The sequence below is a fragment of the Panthera onca genome, chromosome C2 (assembly GCF_046562875.1).
Source record: "Panthera onca isolate mPanOnc1 chromosome C2, mPanOnc1 haplotype 2, whole genome shotgun sequence".
Taxonomy (NCBI): domain Eukaryota; kingdom Metazoa; phylum Chordata; class Mammalia; order Carnivora; family Felidae; genus Panthera; species Panthera onca.
The window spans coordinates 149,775,594-149,791,353 of NC_138347.1; the positions used below are offsets into that span (position 1 = coordinate 149,775,594).

General features: G+C 43.1%; 1 protein-coding gene across 13 annotated transcripts in view; it reads left to right on the top strand.

Annotated features, from left to right (window-relative positions):
- The window catches only part of ULK4 (unc-51 like kinase 4), a 577,302-nt gene that overhangs the window by 388,132 nt on the left and 173,410 nt on the right, over positions 1-15,760 (top strand). For 12 of the 13 annotated variants that reach the window (XR_013549925.2, XM_078432438.2, XM_078432445.2 and 9 more), the window contains one exon: positions 6,903-7,069. Coding sequence is in view for 11 of the 13 variants with exons in the window: in XM_078432438.2 (XP_078288564.2) it covers positions 6,903-7,069 (167 nt within the window). In the remaining 2 variants the exon portion in view is untranslated. Of the gene's footprint in view, positions 1-6,902; positions 7,070-15,760 lie in introns of those variants that run through there. The other variant, XR_013549926.2, reaches the window with a different exon arrangement.

Below are 15,760 nucleotides of genomic sequence, written 5' to 3' on the forward strand. Positions count from 1 at the left end.
CTGGTGGGTCCCGAGGGGCTCCATAATATTTATAAACGTACATGGACTTGGGAGTTAAACATGGGATCCAATCACTTCTGTGACTTGTACTTAACTCTGTGACCTTGAACACGTTACTTGAGTACTTGTTACTTGAGTTTTTGTTTTTGCATGTATGAAATGGAGATCTCAGCATCTGCCTCACACAGCTGTTACAGAAGTCAGGTGAGGTAGTAAGTGTAAAAGCCAAGTAAAGGCCTATTGCCAGACACAGAGCAAGTGCTCAGCGAATGCTGCTGCCATCCCAGCACAGACTGCATCTTCAAAGTATGGAAGATTTCCATCATCATAGAAGGTTCCATCCTGTCCCTTCCTTAGACTAAGCGACTACCATTCTGATCTCAATCCACATGGACACTTTTTTTCAGAACCTTAGGTAAGTGTGTTTATACACCTGTTTCTGGTGTCTATCAGCCTCCTTTTTGGGATTCATTCATGTTGTTGTGGGATTCAGTGGCTCATTTCTTTTTATTGCTGACTAGGGTTCCATTGTATGAGTATATCTTAATCTATTCATCCATTTTCCTAGTGATGGACACCTAGGCTATCTCTAGCTTGGGGCTATTTCGAATAAAGGTCTAATGAGACTTTTTGTGGATACATGTTTTCATTTTACTTGGAAAAATACCTAGGAGTGGAATTTCTAGGTAATATACTAACTGTATGTTTAAATTCGTAGAAATTGTAACTGGAGGTGCCTGGGTTAAGCATCTGACTTCAGCTCAGGTCATGATCTCACTTTTCGTGGGTTCAAGCCCCGCATCGGGCTCTGCGCTGACAGCTCAGAGTCTGGAGCCTGCTTCAGACTCTGTGTCTCCCTCTATCTCTGCCCCTCCCCCACTCATGCTGTGTCTTTCTCTGTCTCTTGAAAATAAATACATGTTTAAACAAATTATAAATGAAAACTGCAACTGTTTTCCATTTGTAAACGTGACAAAAGGATGTGGTCACTCCACATCCTTACCAACATTTGCTGTTGTCTGCTTTTTTCATTATTTCTGTTTGTGTGTGGCATCTCGTCATAATTTTAATTTGCATTTTTCTCATGACTAATGATGAACATTTTTCATGTGCTTATTGACATATCTTTTGTGAACTGACTGGTTCAGTCTTATACCCATCTTTAAAATTGATTGTCTTTTTATTATTGAGTTGTAGGAACTGGTTGTGTATTCTGGATTTAAGTTATTAGGTATCTATGTTGTAAATATTTAATTTTGTGATGAAGTTTAATTTACTCATTTTTAAATGATCCATGCTTTTTGAGACCTTAGAAATCTTGTCTGCCTCCTAGTTACAAAGATCTTCTCTTACATTTTATTCTAGAACCTTCACAGTTTTAGCTTTTATGTGTAGATCTGTGATTCATGTGAAAGTAATTTTGCATAGTATATGATGTAGTGGCCAAGGATTCCTTTCTTAATATGGGTACTCAGTTTTTCTATCCCTTTTTGTTGAAAAGAATTTTTTGTAAAGAATTTACTTGTTGAAATGTTTGTGACCATATATGTACGGGTCCATTTCTGGACACTGATACTGAAAATATTTGCATGACGTCATTATTTTTCTCTAATAGGTGTATACTTCTTATCTCTATCTACTTAATCAGTGACTCAGTAGCAGAGTCACTGGTGCTCAGACCTTGGTTTCTAAATACAGTTTCTTCTTGAAAGAAACTAGGGATTCTTGGAGAAGTAGCTAATGCTCAATCTGAGGCAGGAATTTCTTATTTTTTGAAACCCTTCATAAAGCCTTTTATTTTAATCTATTTTATTTAATATCTTTGAGCCAGGAATTCTTTTTATTTATTTATTTAATTTAATTTAATTTTTTTTTTTTTAATTCACATCCAAATTAGCATATAGTGCAACAATGATTTCAGGAGTAGATTCTTTAATGCCCCTTACCCATTTAGCCCATTCTCCCCTCCCGTAACCCCTCCAGTAACTCTCTATTCTCCATGTTTATGAGTCTCTTCTGTTTTGTCCCCCTCCCAGTTTTTATATTATTTTTATTTCTCTTCCCTTATGTTCATCTGTTTTGTCTCTTAAAGAGCTCATATGAGTGAAGTCATAGGATTTGTGTCTTTCTCTGACTAATTTCACTGAGCATAATACCCTCCAGTTCCATCCACGTAGTTGCAAATGGCAAGATTTCATTCTTTTTGATTGCCGAGTAATACTCCATTGTATATATATACCACATTTTCTTTATCCGTTCATCCATCGATGGACATTTGGGCTCTTTCCATACTTTGGCTATTGCTGATAGTGCTGCTATAAACATGGGGGTGCATGTGCCCCTTCGAAACAGCACACCTGCATCCCGTGGATAAATGCCTAATAGTGCCATTGCTGGGTCATAGGTACTTCTATTTTTAGTTTTTCGAGGAACCTCCATACTGTTTTCCAGAGTGGCTGCACCAGCTTGCCTTGCCACCAACAGTGCAAAAGAGATCCTCTCTCTCCACATCCTCACCAACATCTGTTGTTGCCTGAGTTGTTCATGTTAGCCATTCTGACAGGTGTGAGGTGGTATCTCATTGTGGTTTTGATTTGTAGTTCCCTGATGATGAGTGATGTCGAGCATCTTTTCATGTGTCGGTTGGCCATCTGGATGTCTTCTTTGGAGAAGTGTCTATTCGTGTCTTTGAGGCGGGAGTTCTTAAGATGAACTTGGGACCTATTATAGCAGAAGTCCGGACACTTTCAAGGGGCCGTCAGTAGCCAAAACTGGAAACAAGTTGAACGTTTTTTTAAAAAAATGATTGAATCAGTTGACATCCATAAAACGTATTCTTTCAACATCCACTGTATTCACAATGATGCTGCAAAATGAATTCATTAGTAACTGCTGGTAGTTTCTTGCTCCCCCACCCACTCCTCCATTAGTCACATTTGCTAATTGCTGATACTCCAAAATCATTGGTCTGAAAACTGGTAAATGGCAACAAAGAAACAGTTATCAAACATCTCTGTTGCCTTTCCTTTACAAACCATATTTTATGATAACCAAATAGTTAAATGAAGATTCCTTACAGAGCAAAATGAGCTGAAAAAAGTACAAACGGAACGATAGAATTTGAAACTTACTATATTGCCACCTCTAATGAAATGATGGGACTAGACAGTGGTCGTTAGTAGGTAACAGTTGATGGGGAATTTTATAATGATTGGGTTAGGCTAACAACCCCTGACCTGGAGCAATTTTAACATTGTTAAGTGTGGAATAGCCAGACGGTGTATCCTTCCAGATATGATGCAATACAACATGCAGAGTTCCAGCCCCAAGTATTATTGCCAAAATAATTGAACCTGAATTAAATGGAGTCTCCAGTCACTATAATTACCATTTTATAGGAAATACAGGCATAGAGGAATCCCACCACAAGAAAATCTACAGGACAAGTGTTCTAACTTTTCCAGAAATAAAAGGCATGAAAACTGCAAGCAGAAGAAAGACTGTTAGACATTAAAGGAGACTTAAGGTCTGCAACCAAATGGAATGTGTGGGCCTGGTTTATATCCTGATTTCAACAAAATCCTACAGAAGACGGTTTTGAGACAGTTGAGTTTTGGACGTAGGCTGTGTATTGCCTATATTAAGTAGGTTTCGTTTTATTGGGTGGTAATAATGCTAAAGAAAAGAACCTTTCTCTGTAGACCGTACAGAAGTGTTTACAGGAGAAATAAGATGATGTCTGGTATTTGCCTTAAATTCCTGAAAAAGATGAGGATAGATTAAACAAGATGAGCAAAAATGCTGATAATCATCGAAGACCTGTCTTGTGACTTTCTTTGTTTTCATAATAAAAAGTTTAAATGAGAAACATGTGTGCTTTGACCCTGAAGTGAATGTTCTGGAGATGAAGAACTTGGGATATATGGCTGGGAATAGACCACTTGACATCGTACTAATAAGCTTGCTGGCATTATCACTGCTGTGAAGAAATATTTTGTGTCCTGCTTCATTTCTAATCTCCTGTGAGCACCTTCCCCGACAGCTGGTGACTTCGGCGTGTCAAGTCAGAGCTTGGCATTTGTTGCCTGCTTTTTCACACAGCAGGCTGGGAAGACTTTCCATCCCAGCAGGGACACGATTGCATTCGTTGTTTGCCCTCTTTCCTTGAAGACCGAGTGAGGTCGGGTAGATCGCTCCCTGTTGCCCACCAGCTGTTTAGTCTGAAGCAGCCTGGAGATGGGTGTCCACGGGTCCACTGCCACCTTCTGAGGAGCCACGTCCTTCTCTGCTGTTCACAGAGTGAGACTTCACCAGTACTCACCCCTCTGCACCTCGGACCATCTACATGGTGGTCACAAAGTGATCACGACCCCCCAGAGGAAAACGTCTTACAGCGTGCATTTACCACGTCCTGTGTTTCAGAGCCCTTCTGCCCTATCTGCAGCCCATGAAGGCCAAGTGCTGATTCATGGCATGTGTGTTAGCGATGCTGCCTGACTCAGACAAGAGCCCCTGGTCACGGACATGCCATAACGATCGCTTTGCTATACTGTGTGTCATTGGTGATACGTGTGATCACACCTTGTCATTGATAAAGAAACTTTGCCAATAATTCATTCTACCTTCCCTTCAAGTGTATTTACCTTCAGCTTTGTGACTTGTACCGGTCTTTGCCATGAGCACTACAACTTTGAATGAGGCCTTTGTAGTTTTGGTTCCTCTCTGCCGTTAGTGACAAAATTAATTACTTTCAAAGTCCAAGATTTACTCGGTTTACTTGTCTGGGAGACCTGAATTGCTTTACTGGAAACGACAATGGCAGTGCTTGGAAAAGATAGTAAAGCTTAGATGGCTGTGCTTGGCAGAGTTCCCATCCAATTGATCATCTGGGAACTAGGGACAAATGGATTGCAGGACCAATGAAAGCCAGCTTATGGTACAGCTCCTTACCATGCTCCCCCCACCAACTGCTGTGTAAAATACGCATTTTCGAAGATTCACTTTTCCTAGAACATTTGGATGATCTCCTGATGCTAAAGGTCCTGTTCACCATTTTAGGTTTGTAACATGGCGTGCTGTATTTTCACCGCATTTACATCTGAATTGTTTTTTTTTTTAATTCAAAGGCTAATGCTACATAATAGTATCAATAAAAATGCCAAATTAAGTGTAAACAGTAATGGCCCCTACTTGTGAAAATGTATTTTTTGTGACAGACTACATCAAACTGAAAGTTGCAGACCACCCGCACTGTTGATTTAATATGAGGTCTGCAGAGACACAACGATAGAACCTGGAAGTTTTTAAATTCCCAATTTCTTAAAATCATAGTTGATCTTATATTTCAATATATTTTTGGAATGCATGCAAAAAAAAATGTTTCATTGGTTTATCCTCTTGGAATGACCCGATTACTTGTAGATCCTTATGTCCCCTGGGTCCACCTGTCGTCCCTGACCTACACTGTGAAGAACTGTATTTTCAGAGAACCTGGGAGCAGGACGTTCATATGCAGCATGGGATCTTCCGGCGTCAGGCAGCCCTCTGTCCTTGTGAAGCCTGTTCATGTAGGGTAGTTTCTCTTTTATTTATTTATTTATTTATTTATTTATTTATTTATTTATTTATTTAATATATGAAATTTACTGTCAAATTGGTTTCCATACAACACCCAGTGCTCCTCCCAAAAGGTGCCCTCCTCAATACCCATCCCCCACCCTCCCCTCCCTCCCACCCCCCATCAACCCTCAGTTTGTTCTCAGTTTTTAACAGTCTCTTATGCTTTGGCTCTCTCCCACTCTAACCTCTTTTTTTTTTTTTCCTTCCCCTCCCCCATGGGTTTCTGTTACGTTTCTCAGGATCCACATAAGAGTGAAACCATATGGTATCTGTCTTTCTCTGTATGGCTTATTTCGCTTAGCATCACACTCTCCAGTTCCATCCACGTTGCTACAAAAGGCCATATTTCATTCTTTCTCATTGCCACGTAGTATTCCATTGTGTATATAAACCACAATTTCTTTATCCATTCATCAGTTGATGGACATTTAGGCTCTTTCCATAATTTGGCTATTGTTGAGTGCTGCTATAAACATTGGGGTACAAGTGTCCCTATGCATCAGCACTCCTGTATCCCTTGGATAAATTCCTAGCAGTGCTATTGCTGGGTCATAGGGTAGGTCTATTTTTAATTTTCTGAGGAACCTCCACACTGCTTTCCAGAGCGGCTGCACCAATTTGCATTCCCACCAACAGTGCAAGAGGGTTCCCGTTTCTCCACATCCTCTCCAGCATCTATAGTCTCCTGATTTCTTCATTTTGGCCACTCTGACTGGCGTGAGGTGATATCTGAGTGTGGTTTTGATTTGTATTTCCCTGATAAGGAGCGACGTTGAACATCTTTTCATGTGCCTGTTGGCCATAGGATAGTTTCTCAAAGTGTAATTTGGGGAACCTTTGCATCATATCACCTGGGGAGCTTATTTAAGACGTATATTCCTAGGCCCTGTCGCAGGCTTCTGAGCAGACTCTGTGAGGCCTGGAAACCTGCATTTTTAAAACTTTCCCAAGGGTATCTGGTATGAGTACAGTTGAAGGACTGCTTAGAGTTTATACAACATAGAATACATACGCCTTTTCTGTTGGGTTTTTGTGACACTTTATTTATTTATTTATTTATCTATTGAGAGAGCGCGAGCGAGCGCACGGGAGAGAGGGAGAGTGGGAGAGAATCTTAATCAGTCTCCACACTCAGCATGGAGCCCGACTCAGCGCTTGATCCTGTGAACCTGGGATCATGACCTGAGCCGAAATCGAGAGTCGGATGCTCAACCAACCGAGCCATCCAGGTGCCCCTATGTTGGCATTTATGAGGCATGTTTCGCCCTTCTTTTTACCCTCAGGATTGGTCCGTCATGTCTGTGACCTGTTCACTGAAACTGCCACGCTGTGCTTGGATGTGGACAATAAGAACCACAGTGAGACGGCCGCCACCCTGCTCTTCTCCCTGCTCGATATTCTGCACGGCATGCTGACCTATACGGCCTGTGTCGTACGGCTGGCTCTGCAGGTATGGGACCTCCCCTCCCATGTCTGGAGCACCGCACCATGTGGTGCTTCTTCCCTTTCATCATCTCCTACCTAAGCTTCCTCTGTCGTGTCTTTATGTTGGAAAAAGAACGTATGATGCTGTAGAGAAAGACTACCAGGTAAGCCATCTTTGGGCGACCAAGGTCAAGGACGGATAGTGTGATCACGGAATCTGAAAGGAAAGCAGGAGAGGCCTGTGGAAAGACCTAACCAAGCTCTGGCTGGGGAAGTCCCCCGATGGAGGGGATCATTTGCCTTATTATGAGCAATAACTAGGACTTTGAGGACTAGACGTGTGTTCAGCGCCTATGGAAAAGACAATTCACCCCAAACTATAACCTGGATTTACTTAGCATCGTGCTATAAGGAAGGCCAGGGATGCGGGTTTATTGAGTACTTTCTGTGTTGGATGTTAAGCGCCTGCACATGCCTATTTCTCTAACCAACCGAGTCTGCTGATACTTAGATTATGTGAAAGCACACAGCCAGTATAAATCCATGGCTGTATTTTAAATCCTGGTAAAATTACAAAAGATGTGCATCAGGTGGTAGCCGCATCCCGCCTTGGGTGGGTGCAGAAGCTGGAGTTGAAAGCAAGCTGTTTTGATTCTTTGCCAGGAGTCCTAGCAGTGGAGCCAAGAATGATTCCACAGACCCTGGTTAACCTCTGTTATTCATCACTCTGATAAATGCTATCGTTTATCCCCAGTTGAGCTGGTCAAGTGTTTAGCTTGTCTAGTGTGGTTTAATAAATAATTCCAAGATCCCCTCAGTAAACATGATAGCCCGTGTTTAACCCAATCTTGAAAAGCCGGTAGATGGAAATGGCCTTCACACTACCTGGTTGTTTTTATTTGCTCATCTTTAATGATAACAGCACTGTTAAGTACTTAGGAAATCCCAAATTATGGATTTCTCTTAGCTTGTCCTCTCTTTTCTAGAGTTTTTTTGGAGAATGTTGTTTCTTATTCCAGTTTTTTTTTAATGCTTTTATTTATTTTTGAGACAGAGAGAGATGGAGCACGCACAGGGGAGGGGCAGAGAGAGAGCCAGACACAGAATCCAAAGCGGGCTCCAGGCTCTGAGCTGTCAGCACAGACCCTGACGCGGGGCTCGAACTCACGGACTGTGAGCTCATGACCTGAGCTGAAGTCGGATGCTTAACTGACTGAGCCACCCAGGCACCTCTCTAATTTCAGTTTTTGTAGTGATTTTAGGTAATTCTTCAAGGTGCAGTCAATAGGTACTCTTGCAAGATGCTTTGATGATATCAATCTGTAACAGATTATGTTTTGTAGATTGTAGATAAAAAGGATCAGACGTTTAAAAATTCCACAACATTAGAAATCATTTTATTACAAAGGATAGATTTTCAAGGGTTTTTAAAAGAAAACTCCTTAGTACAAAATATTTTCTAATTCGTTTTTTTTTTATATTCTATTGTACCGATAGATCATTGTGTCTACTTTTTAAATTTCTTCCCCACCACTGTATATTTTACAGCTAACATCTTTCTAAATCCTCCCCCATAGCATCTGCCATGTATTGCTTTTGGCCTTGACCACCGACTTTGATCTTCATAATACCTGGTGTCAGTCTGACAGAGGCAGAGTCTTTGAGACTGAATTTGGGGAAAGGGCTGGGAAAAGAAATGGCATGTGTATCAAAGGCCCATCCTCCTTGAACACAGGCTGTAAGTACTTTCCAAACCTTCAGTCACCTCTTCCATTTATAAACATGCTCCCCGCTGGAGATTCTTTTGCATTCAAAACCTGATCTACTTCTAACAGGAACCACTGTAAAGGAGAAGAATTGAGGGTTGCCAGCCTTTAAAATGATAGGTGCCTAGCTTTTCTTTTCAGGGAGGAGAGTGATATGATTGATGCAGGAATATATACCAGGGAGGCAGGGACCATGGGAAGGCGGGTGTTCGAATCTCCATCAGGAGTTCAGTCCCTGCCTCCAACATGCCTTGTGATTCTAAATCGGTCCTAGTTTAACCTCTGGAGGGTTGTGTGGGAGAGATGTGGAAGCAGAGACAAATACATGCTCCAGATTGGCTGCTGTGGTATGGGCCTCGCAGGCTGAAATGCCTTGGATACAAGTCCCGGCCACACCACTTTCTACCTATATGACCCTGGGCAAGTTTCTTCACCTGCTTAGTACGGTTTCCTCATCTGCAGAGTAGAAATGGTAAAACTGGGGGCACCTGGCTGGCTCAGTCGGTCGCACCACCGACTCTGGCTCAGGTCATGAGTTGAAGCTCCGTGTCGGGCTCTGTGCCGACGGCTCAGAGCCTGGAGCCTGCTTTGGATTCTGTGTCTCCTTTTCTCTCTGCCCCTCCCCTGCTTGCTTTCTGTCTTTCTCTGTCTCTCAAAAATAAATAAGTAAATGTTTAGGAAAAAAAAAAAAAAGGTAAAACTGCTGTGCAGGGTTGTCCCGAGACTTTACTGAGAGACGAAAATGTCTGCGAATATATGTAAATATGAGGTGCCTTGTATATACCCGGCTTAGGGAAGGTGAGCAGTAAATGGTTGCTGTCTCGTTAACAGCAAGAAGAAGAAAGGTGCACGCCTCACATTCCTGTTTACACAAGGCTTCCTGTGGCCCATGACTTCCTCCTGTCTGTGTCCTGGCACATGGGAGGGTACTCGGGCCATGTTTCCTGACTAAACTGACTCCTAGCAGGCTTGTGAAGTAATTTGTGGTTTGTTTTTTGTACGCATTAGCCTGGAACAGGGCTGGGTTACTGTGATTTCAGCAGGGATCCAGAGAGGAAGGGTGTTAGCGGTCAAGGAGCTCGCAGTTTCGTCGGGAAGACCGTCACCACACAAATGGGGAGGAAATCATCATCCCGTTACGTTTGCGAGGGTGCGGCTGCTGGAGGTGTGGGATGCCGCAGCGTGAAGGTGGGAGAGGAGAGCCTAACTTGACGGGGAAGGAGCCCAATTCAGTATTAACATCCAGGTCACCCGACTCCCCAGTCTGGTCCTTGACTATCATTTGTGAAGTGATGGAGAGCCATTAAACTGCTGTTTCTGGGCAGAGTTGGTGTTGCCGAAAGACTGAAATGTGGCCATGAGTTCTCCTTCGACTCACACGCACTTCAAGTCTATCCTTGGTGGGAGCCGTATCTGTTTTGAGTATATCTTTAATATTATTATTTTAAAAAATTCTTTTAATGTTAGTTATTTTTTGAGAGAGAGAGAGAGACAGAACACGAGCAGAGAGAGAGAGGGAGACACAGAATCGGAAGCAGGTTCCAGGCTCTGAGCTGGCAGCACAGGGCTTGATGTGGGGCTCGAACTCACGGACCGTGAGATCATGACCTGAGCCAAAGCTGGACACTTAACTGACTGAGCCACCCAGATGCCCCTGTTTTTAGTATCTCTTGAAATTATCCAGTTGTTCTCCTCTGTGGCATTCCCCTCATTGTTCTTTCCCACGAGCTACCCTCTGCCTGGTTGCTGAATCCAAGAGAGACTTTTCTGCCTTTGCCCATAATCCTCATCATGTCTCTGCTTCCTTTGCAAACTTCAGTGACCTCTCATTATCTGTGATATAATTTTCTAACTCCTTGGTGCGTCATTCAAGGCCTTGTAAGATCCAGCCCCAGGGTGCCTTCCAGCCTTTCCTGCCAGGCCTCCGTGCTCCCCATACCCACCCCAAACAGTCCACTCTCAGTATTTCACCCCATGCCTTTTGTCCTGTGGTTCCCAGCACCTGAAACACTGCTGTCCACACTACTCCCTGTAGACCCCATTCCCACCAACGAATGTGAAGTCACATGTCACCTCCTCTTACTTCCCTCCCGACCACCCAAACTGTGTCTACCTCTGTGGCAGTTTTCACACTCTGCCTTGAGCACAGTTGTTTGTTTTTTGTTTTGTTTTTTAATTTTATTTAAATTCAAGTTCACATACAGTATAATAATGGTTTCAGGAGTAGAATTTAGTGATTCATCACGTACATATAACACCCAGTGCTCATCCCAACTGGTGCCCTCCTTCATGCCCATCACCCATTTAACCCATCTCCCCACTGACCTCCCCTCCAGCACCCCTCAGTTTGTTCTATTTAAGAGAACAAACTCTTATGGTTTGCCTCCCTCTCTGTTTTTGCCTTATTTTTCCTTCCTTTCCCGTGTTTATCTGTTTTGTTTCTTAAATTCAGTATGAGTGAAATCATATGGTGTTTGTCTTTCTCTGACTGACTTATTTCGTTCAGCACAGTTGTTTGGAAGCATGCTGTTCTTTTGGTCAAACCATGAGACCCTACAGAGTGGGGACCCGAATTGTGTCATCCGCGGATGGTGAGCACGCGCGTGGTGATAATCGGGGCGCCCAGCGAGTGCTGCATTGTCTGGGCCCCACCATTGCAGGCAGCGCTCCATTTTGTGCTTAAACCGCTGGGGACGTTAGACTTCAACTGCCTGAGGAACTGACTGTCCCTTGTTCTCTACAGATCCTTACTTCTGTGTTAGTTTAACAGACCTCTGTTGAGTACCTACTTGTGTGCACTAGACTCGTGTAGCAGTGCTAGATATAAGGAAAAGTAAGATAAAAACAGAGAGGGAGCCAGGCCATAAGAGACTCTGAAAGACAGAGAACAAACTGAGGGCTGCTGGAGGGGAGGAGAGTGGGGGGAGGGGCTGAATGGGGGATGGGCATGGGGGGCACTTGTTGGGATGAGCGCTCGGTGTTGTAGGTCAGAGATGAATCACTAAATTCTACTCCTGAAACCAGTACCACACTCTATGTAAACTAACTTGAGCTTAAATAAGTAAATTAAAAAAAAAAAAAGAATTGTGTTTCCCTGGCCTTTTGTTGACTTTTGTTTTTTTAAGCTGTACTCCTTTACCTCATTTTGGACAGTGCTGTGTTGTCATTTAATGTTAAAGATGGCTCATAAGTTGGCGTTCCCAGGTTTTATATGTTTAAGACTCTTAAGTTAGTGTTTCTGTCCAGAGTTCTCCCATGAAATGCATCCTTAGAAATCCAGCAGCTTTCTCAAAATGATCGCCAACACAACGCATCCTCACCTCAAATTCAACATTGTTGAAAGCTAACCCTGGGATTTGCCTCCCCCGATCACCCTGCTGCCCCAAGGCCTGCCACCCCCATCCTGCTGTGCAAACAAGCAACCTGGGAGTCATTCGTAAACTCTCTCTCCTTTTCATACTCCACATCTAATCTGTCACCAGATAATGTAGACTTTACCTTAAATACCTAATACGTCCAACCACTTCTCTCAACCCCTACTGCCCCAGTTCAGTCTACCGTCCTTCCTTACTTAGGCTGTACCTGGGCGGGCCAAGAACATTGGATGGCTGGGAGGGGGGTAAGGTACTGTGTGGCAGTGACAGGGGCAAGAGAGTTATGGGCCAGAGGCAAAGGCAGAGGACCTAGATGGAGAGGGTAATAGCGATGTCGTAGCAGAGAGAGAATATTCTTGCTGCGGAAAGGGCCCCTTACAAAATGCACACAGTGGGCCACAGACCCAGGCCAGCTAGAGGCTGCCTTTAGGGAGTGTGGTGTTAAGGACCTGGAGACAGACTGAAAGGAGAGGTGGGCCTGGGCCCCTGAGATTGTTATTCAGGATTTGTTTTTCTTTTTTTTCCTCCTGCATCCCTGCTGGGATTCCCATGTGCACAGAGCTTCCGTGGCGGTGCCACATTTTTGCAAGGAGACGAGTTTGTATTGTAGTCCTGGTATGAACTTCTCTGTTGTGCAGACAGGCAGCATTCCCCCACAACCCTTGGCAGCTTTGTAGGGAGGTGGTACCTGAGTACTGGTGGGGAGAGTCTAGATGTTTCTCGGTAACAGTAACTAATGATCATGTAGATCCCAGAGGCTGTGGAGGACTACTGGATGTCCTGGTGGGAAGAGTCCCACAGTGTGTACTTGTTCTTGTGGCCCCATCTGCTTGCTCCCGTGTGTTCGGAAAGGAAGCAGTGGCATCGCGCCCCCGCACGGCCTAGGTGCTGGTCTGCAAGACTGCCTTATCTTTCCCAAGAGAGAATCCGTTTGCTCTACAGGGTAACATGTTAGTGAGGAAAAGCCATGATTCTGTCTCACACTGTGCTTCAGAAGACGGGAATCAACAGCCAAGAATCAGAAGGGTTCAGACCTCCAGGGTGATGCTACACATTTGTTTTGTTTTCTGGAAGGAAATTCTACCTTTCTGGTAAAGTCAGTTGGGAAAGCGGGAGATGTGGGGGTGGGGAGAAGAGAAGGAAGCTCCATGCTACGATTACCTTGGTTCCCCTTGAGTACAGAGAGGTTAAAAGGCAGGGGTCTGCTTTTCACTTGAGCCCCTGTGAGCCAGAGAAAGCAGACGGCTCAAATTCTGCCCACAGTTACGGGTCTGTTCAAATTTTCTCTTTCTTCCCGGTTGTGTTTTGGTAGTGTGTAAGTGTCTAGGAATTTGTCCATTTCTTCCAGGATGTTCAGTTTGTTGGCATATAATTTTTCATAGTATTCCCTGATAATTGCTTGTACTTCTGACGGATTGGTTGTGATAAATCCATTTTCATTCATGATGTTATCTATTTGGGTCCTCTCTTTTCTTTTTGAGAAGTCTGGTTAGGGGTTTATCAGTTTTGTTTATTTTTTCAAAAAACCAGCTCTTAGTTTCATTGATCTGTTTTTTTTTGGATTCTGTATTGTTTGTTTCTGCTCTGATCTTTACGATTTCTCTTCTTCTGCTGGGTTTCTTTGTTGTTCTGCTTCTAGTTCCTTTAGGTGTGCTGTTAGACTCTGTATTTGGGATTTTTCTTGTTTCTTGAGATAGGCCTGGATTGCAGTGTATTTTCCTCTTAGCACTGCCTTTGCTGCATCCCCAAGGGTTTGGACTGTTGTGTTTTCATCTTCATTTGTTTCCATATATCTTTAAATTTCTTCTTTAATTGCCTGGTTGACCCATTCATTCTTTAACCTCCGTGCATTTGGAGGTTTTCCAAACTTTCTCCTGTGGTTGATTTCAAATGGTGCTGGGAGAACTGGACAGCAGCATGCAGGAGAATGAAACTAGACCACTATCTTACACCATACACAAAAATAAACTCAAAATAGATGAAAGATCTAAATGGGAGACAGGAAACCATCAAAACCCTAGAGGAGAAAGCAGGCAACAACTTCTTTGACCTAAGCCGCAGAAATTTCTTGCTCCACGCATCTCCAAAGGCAAGGGATTTAAAAGCAGAAATGAACCATTGAACCTCATCAAGATAAAAAGCTTCTGCACTGCAAAGTAAATGATCAACAAACTAAAAGGGAACCGACAGAATGGGAGAAGATATTTGCAAATGACGTATCGGATAAAGGGTTAGTATCCAAAATCTATAAAGAACTTATCAAACTCAACACCCAAAAAACAAATAATCCAGTGAAGAGATGGGCAGATGTGAATAGACACTTCTCCAAAGAAGACATCCAGGTGGCCAACCGACACATGAAAAGATGCTCAACGTCGCTCCTCATCAGGGAAATACAAATCAAAACCACACTGAGATACCACCTCACGCCAGTCAGAGTGGCTAAAATGAACAAATCAGGAGACTACAGATGCCGGGGAGGATGTGGAGAAACGGGAACCCTCTTGCACTGTTGGTGGGAATGCAAACTGGTGCAGCCGCTCTGGAAAACAGTATGGAGGTTCCTCCAAAAATTAACAATAGATCTACCCTATGACCCAGCAATAGCACTGCTAGGAATTTACCCAAGGGATACAGGAGTGCTGATGCATAGGGGCACTTGTACCCCAATGTTCATAGCCGGACTTTCAACAATAGCCAAATAATGGAAGGAGCTTAAATGTCCATCAACTAATGAATGGAAAGAAGATGTGGTTTATATATACAATGGAATACTACTTGGCAATGAGAAAGAATGAAATCATGCCATTTGCAACAACATGGATGGAACTGGAGGGTATTATGCTAAGTGAAATAAGTCAGTTAGAGGAAGAGATATCGTATTTTTTTACTCATATGTGGATCTTGAGAAACTGAACAGAAGCCCATGGGGGTAGAGAAGGGGAAAAAAATTACAAACAGAGAGGAAGGGGGGCAAACCATAAGAGATTCTCAAATAGAGCAAACTAAGGGTTGATGTGGGTAGGGGGCAGGGGAGAGGGGAAAATGGGTGATGGGCATTGAGGAGGGCACTTGTTGGGATGAGCACCGGGTGTTGTATGTAAGAAATGAACCATGGGAATCTACCCTAAAAACCAAGAGCACACTTTACACACTGTATGTTAGCCAATTTAACAATAAATTATATTTAAAATAAATAAATATATACATATATAAAATGAAAAAAAAAAATGAAAAAAAAATTCTACCCATAGGCCTGAAGTCTGGAAGGACCTGGGCCTCCATGAAAAGAGTCTGGGAGTCCAGGCTAATAACCTGAGACAGGCAGTCTATACAGCCTTCTCTGAAGGCCCTGGTAGAGGTCATTACTTACAAGTAGTTGTATTTCCTCTGAGTGAAATTAAAAACAAGAAATGTGTGAATGAATTGTGCACATACTGCAGCAAACACAATAAATAGTGCCTTTTTTCAACATAAAATTATTCACCTCTGTAATGGAGATCGGGCAGTTCTGTAAAACTCCTGAGAACAGACACACCTTAGAGCCCCTCCCTTCTCATTGCCTTTTTCCATTGC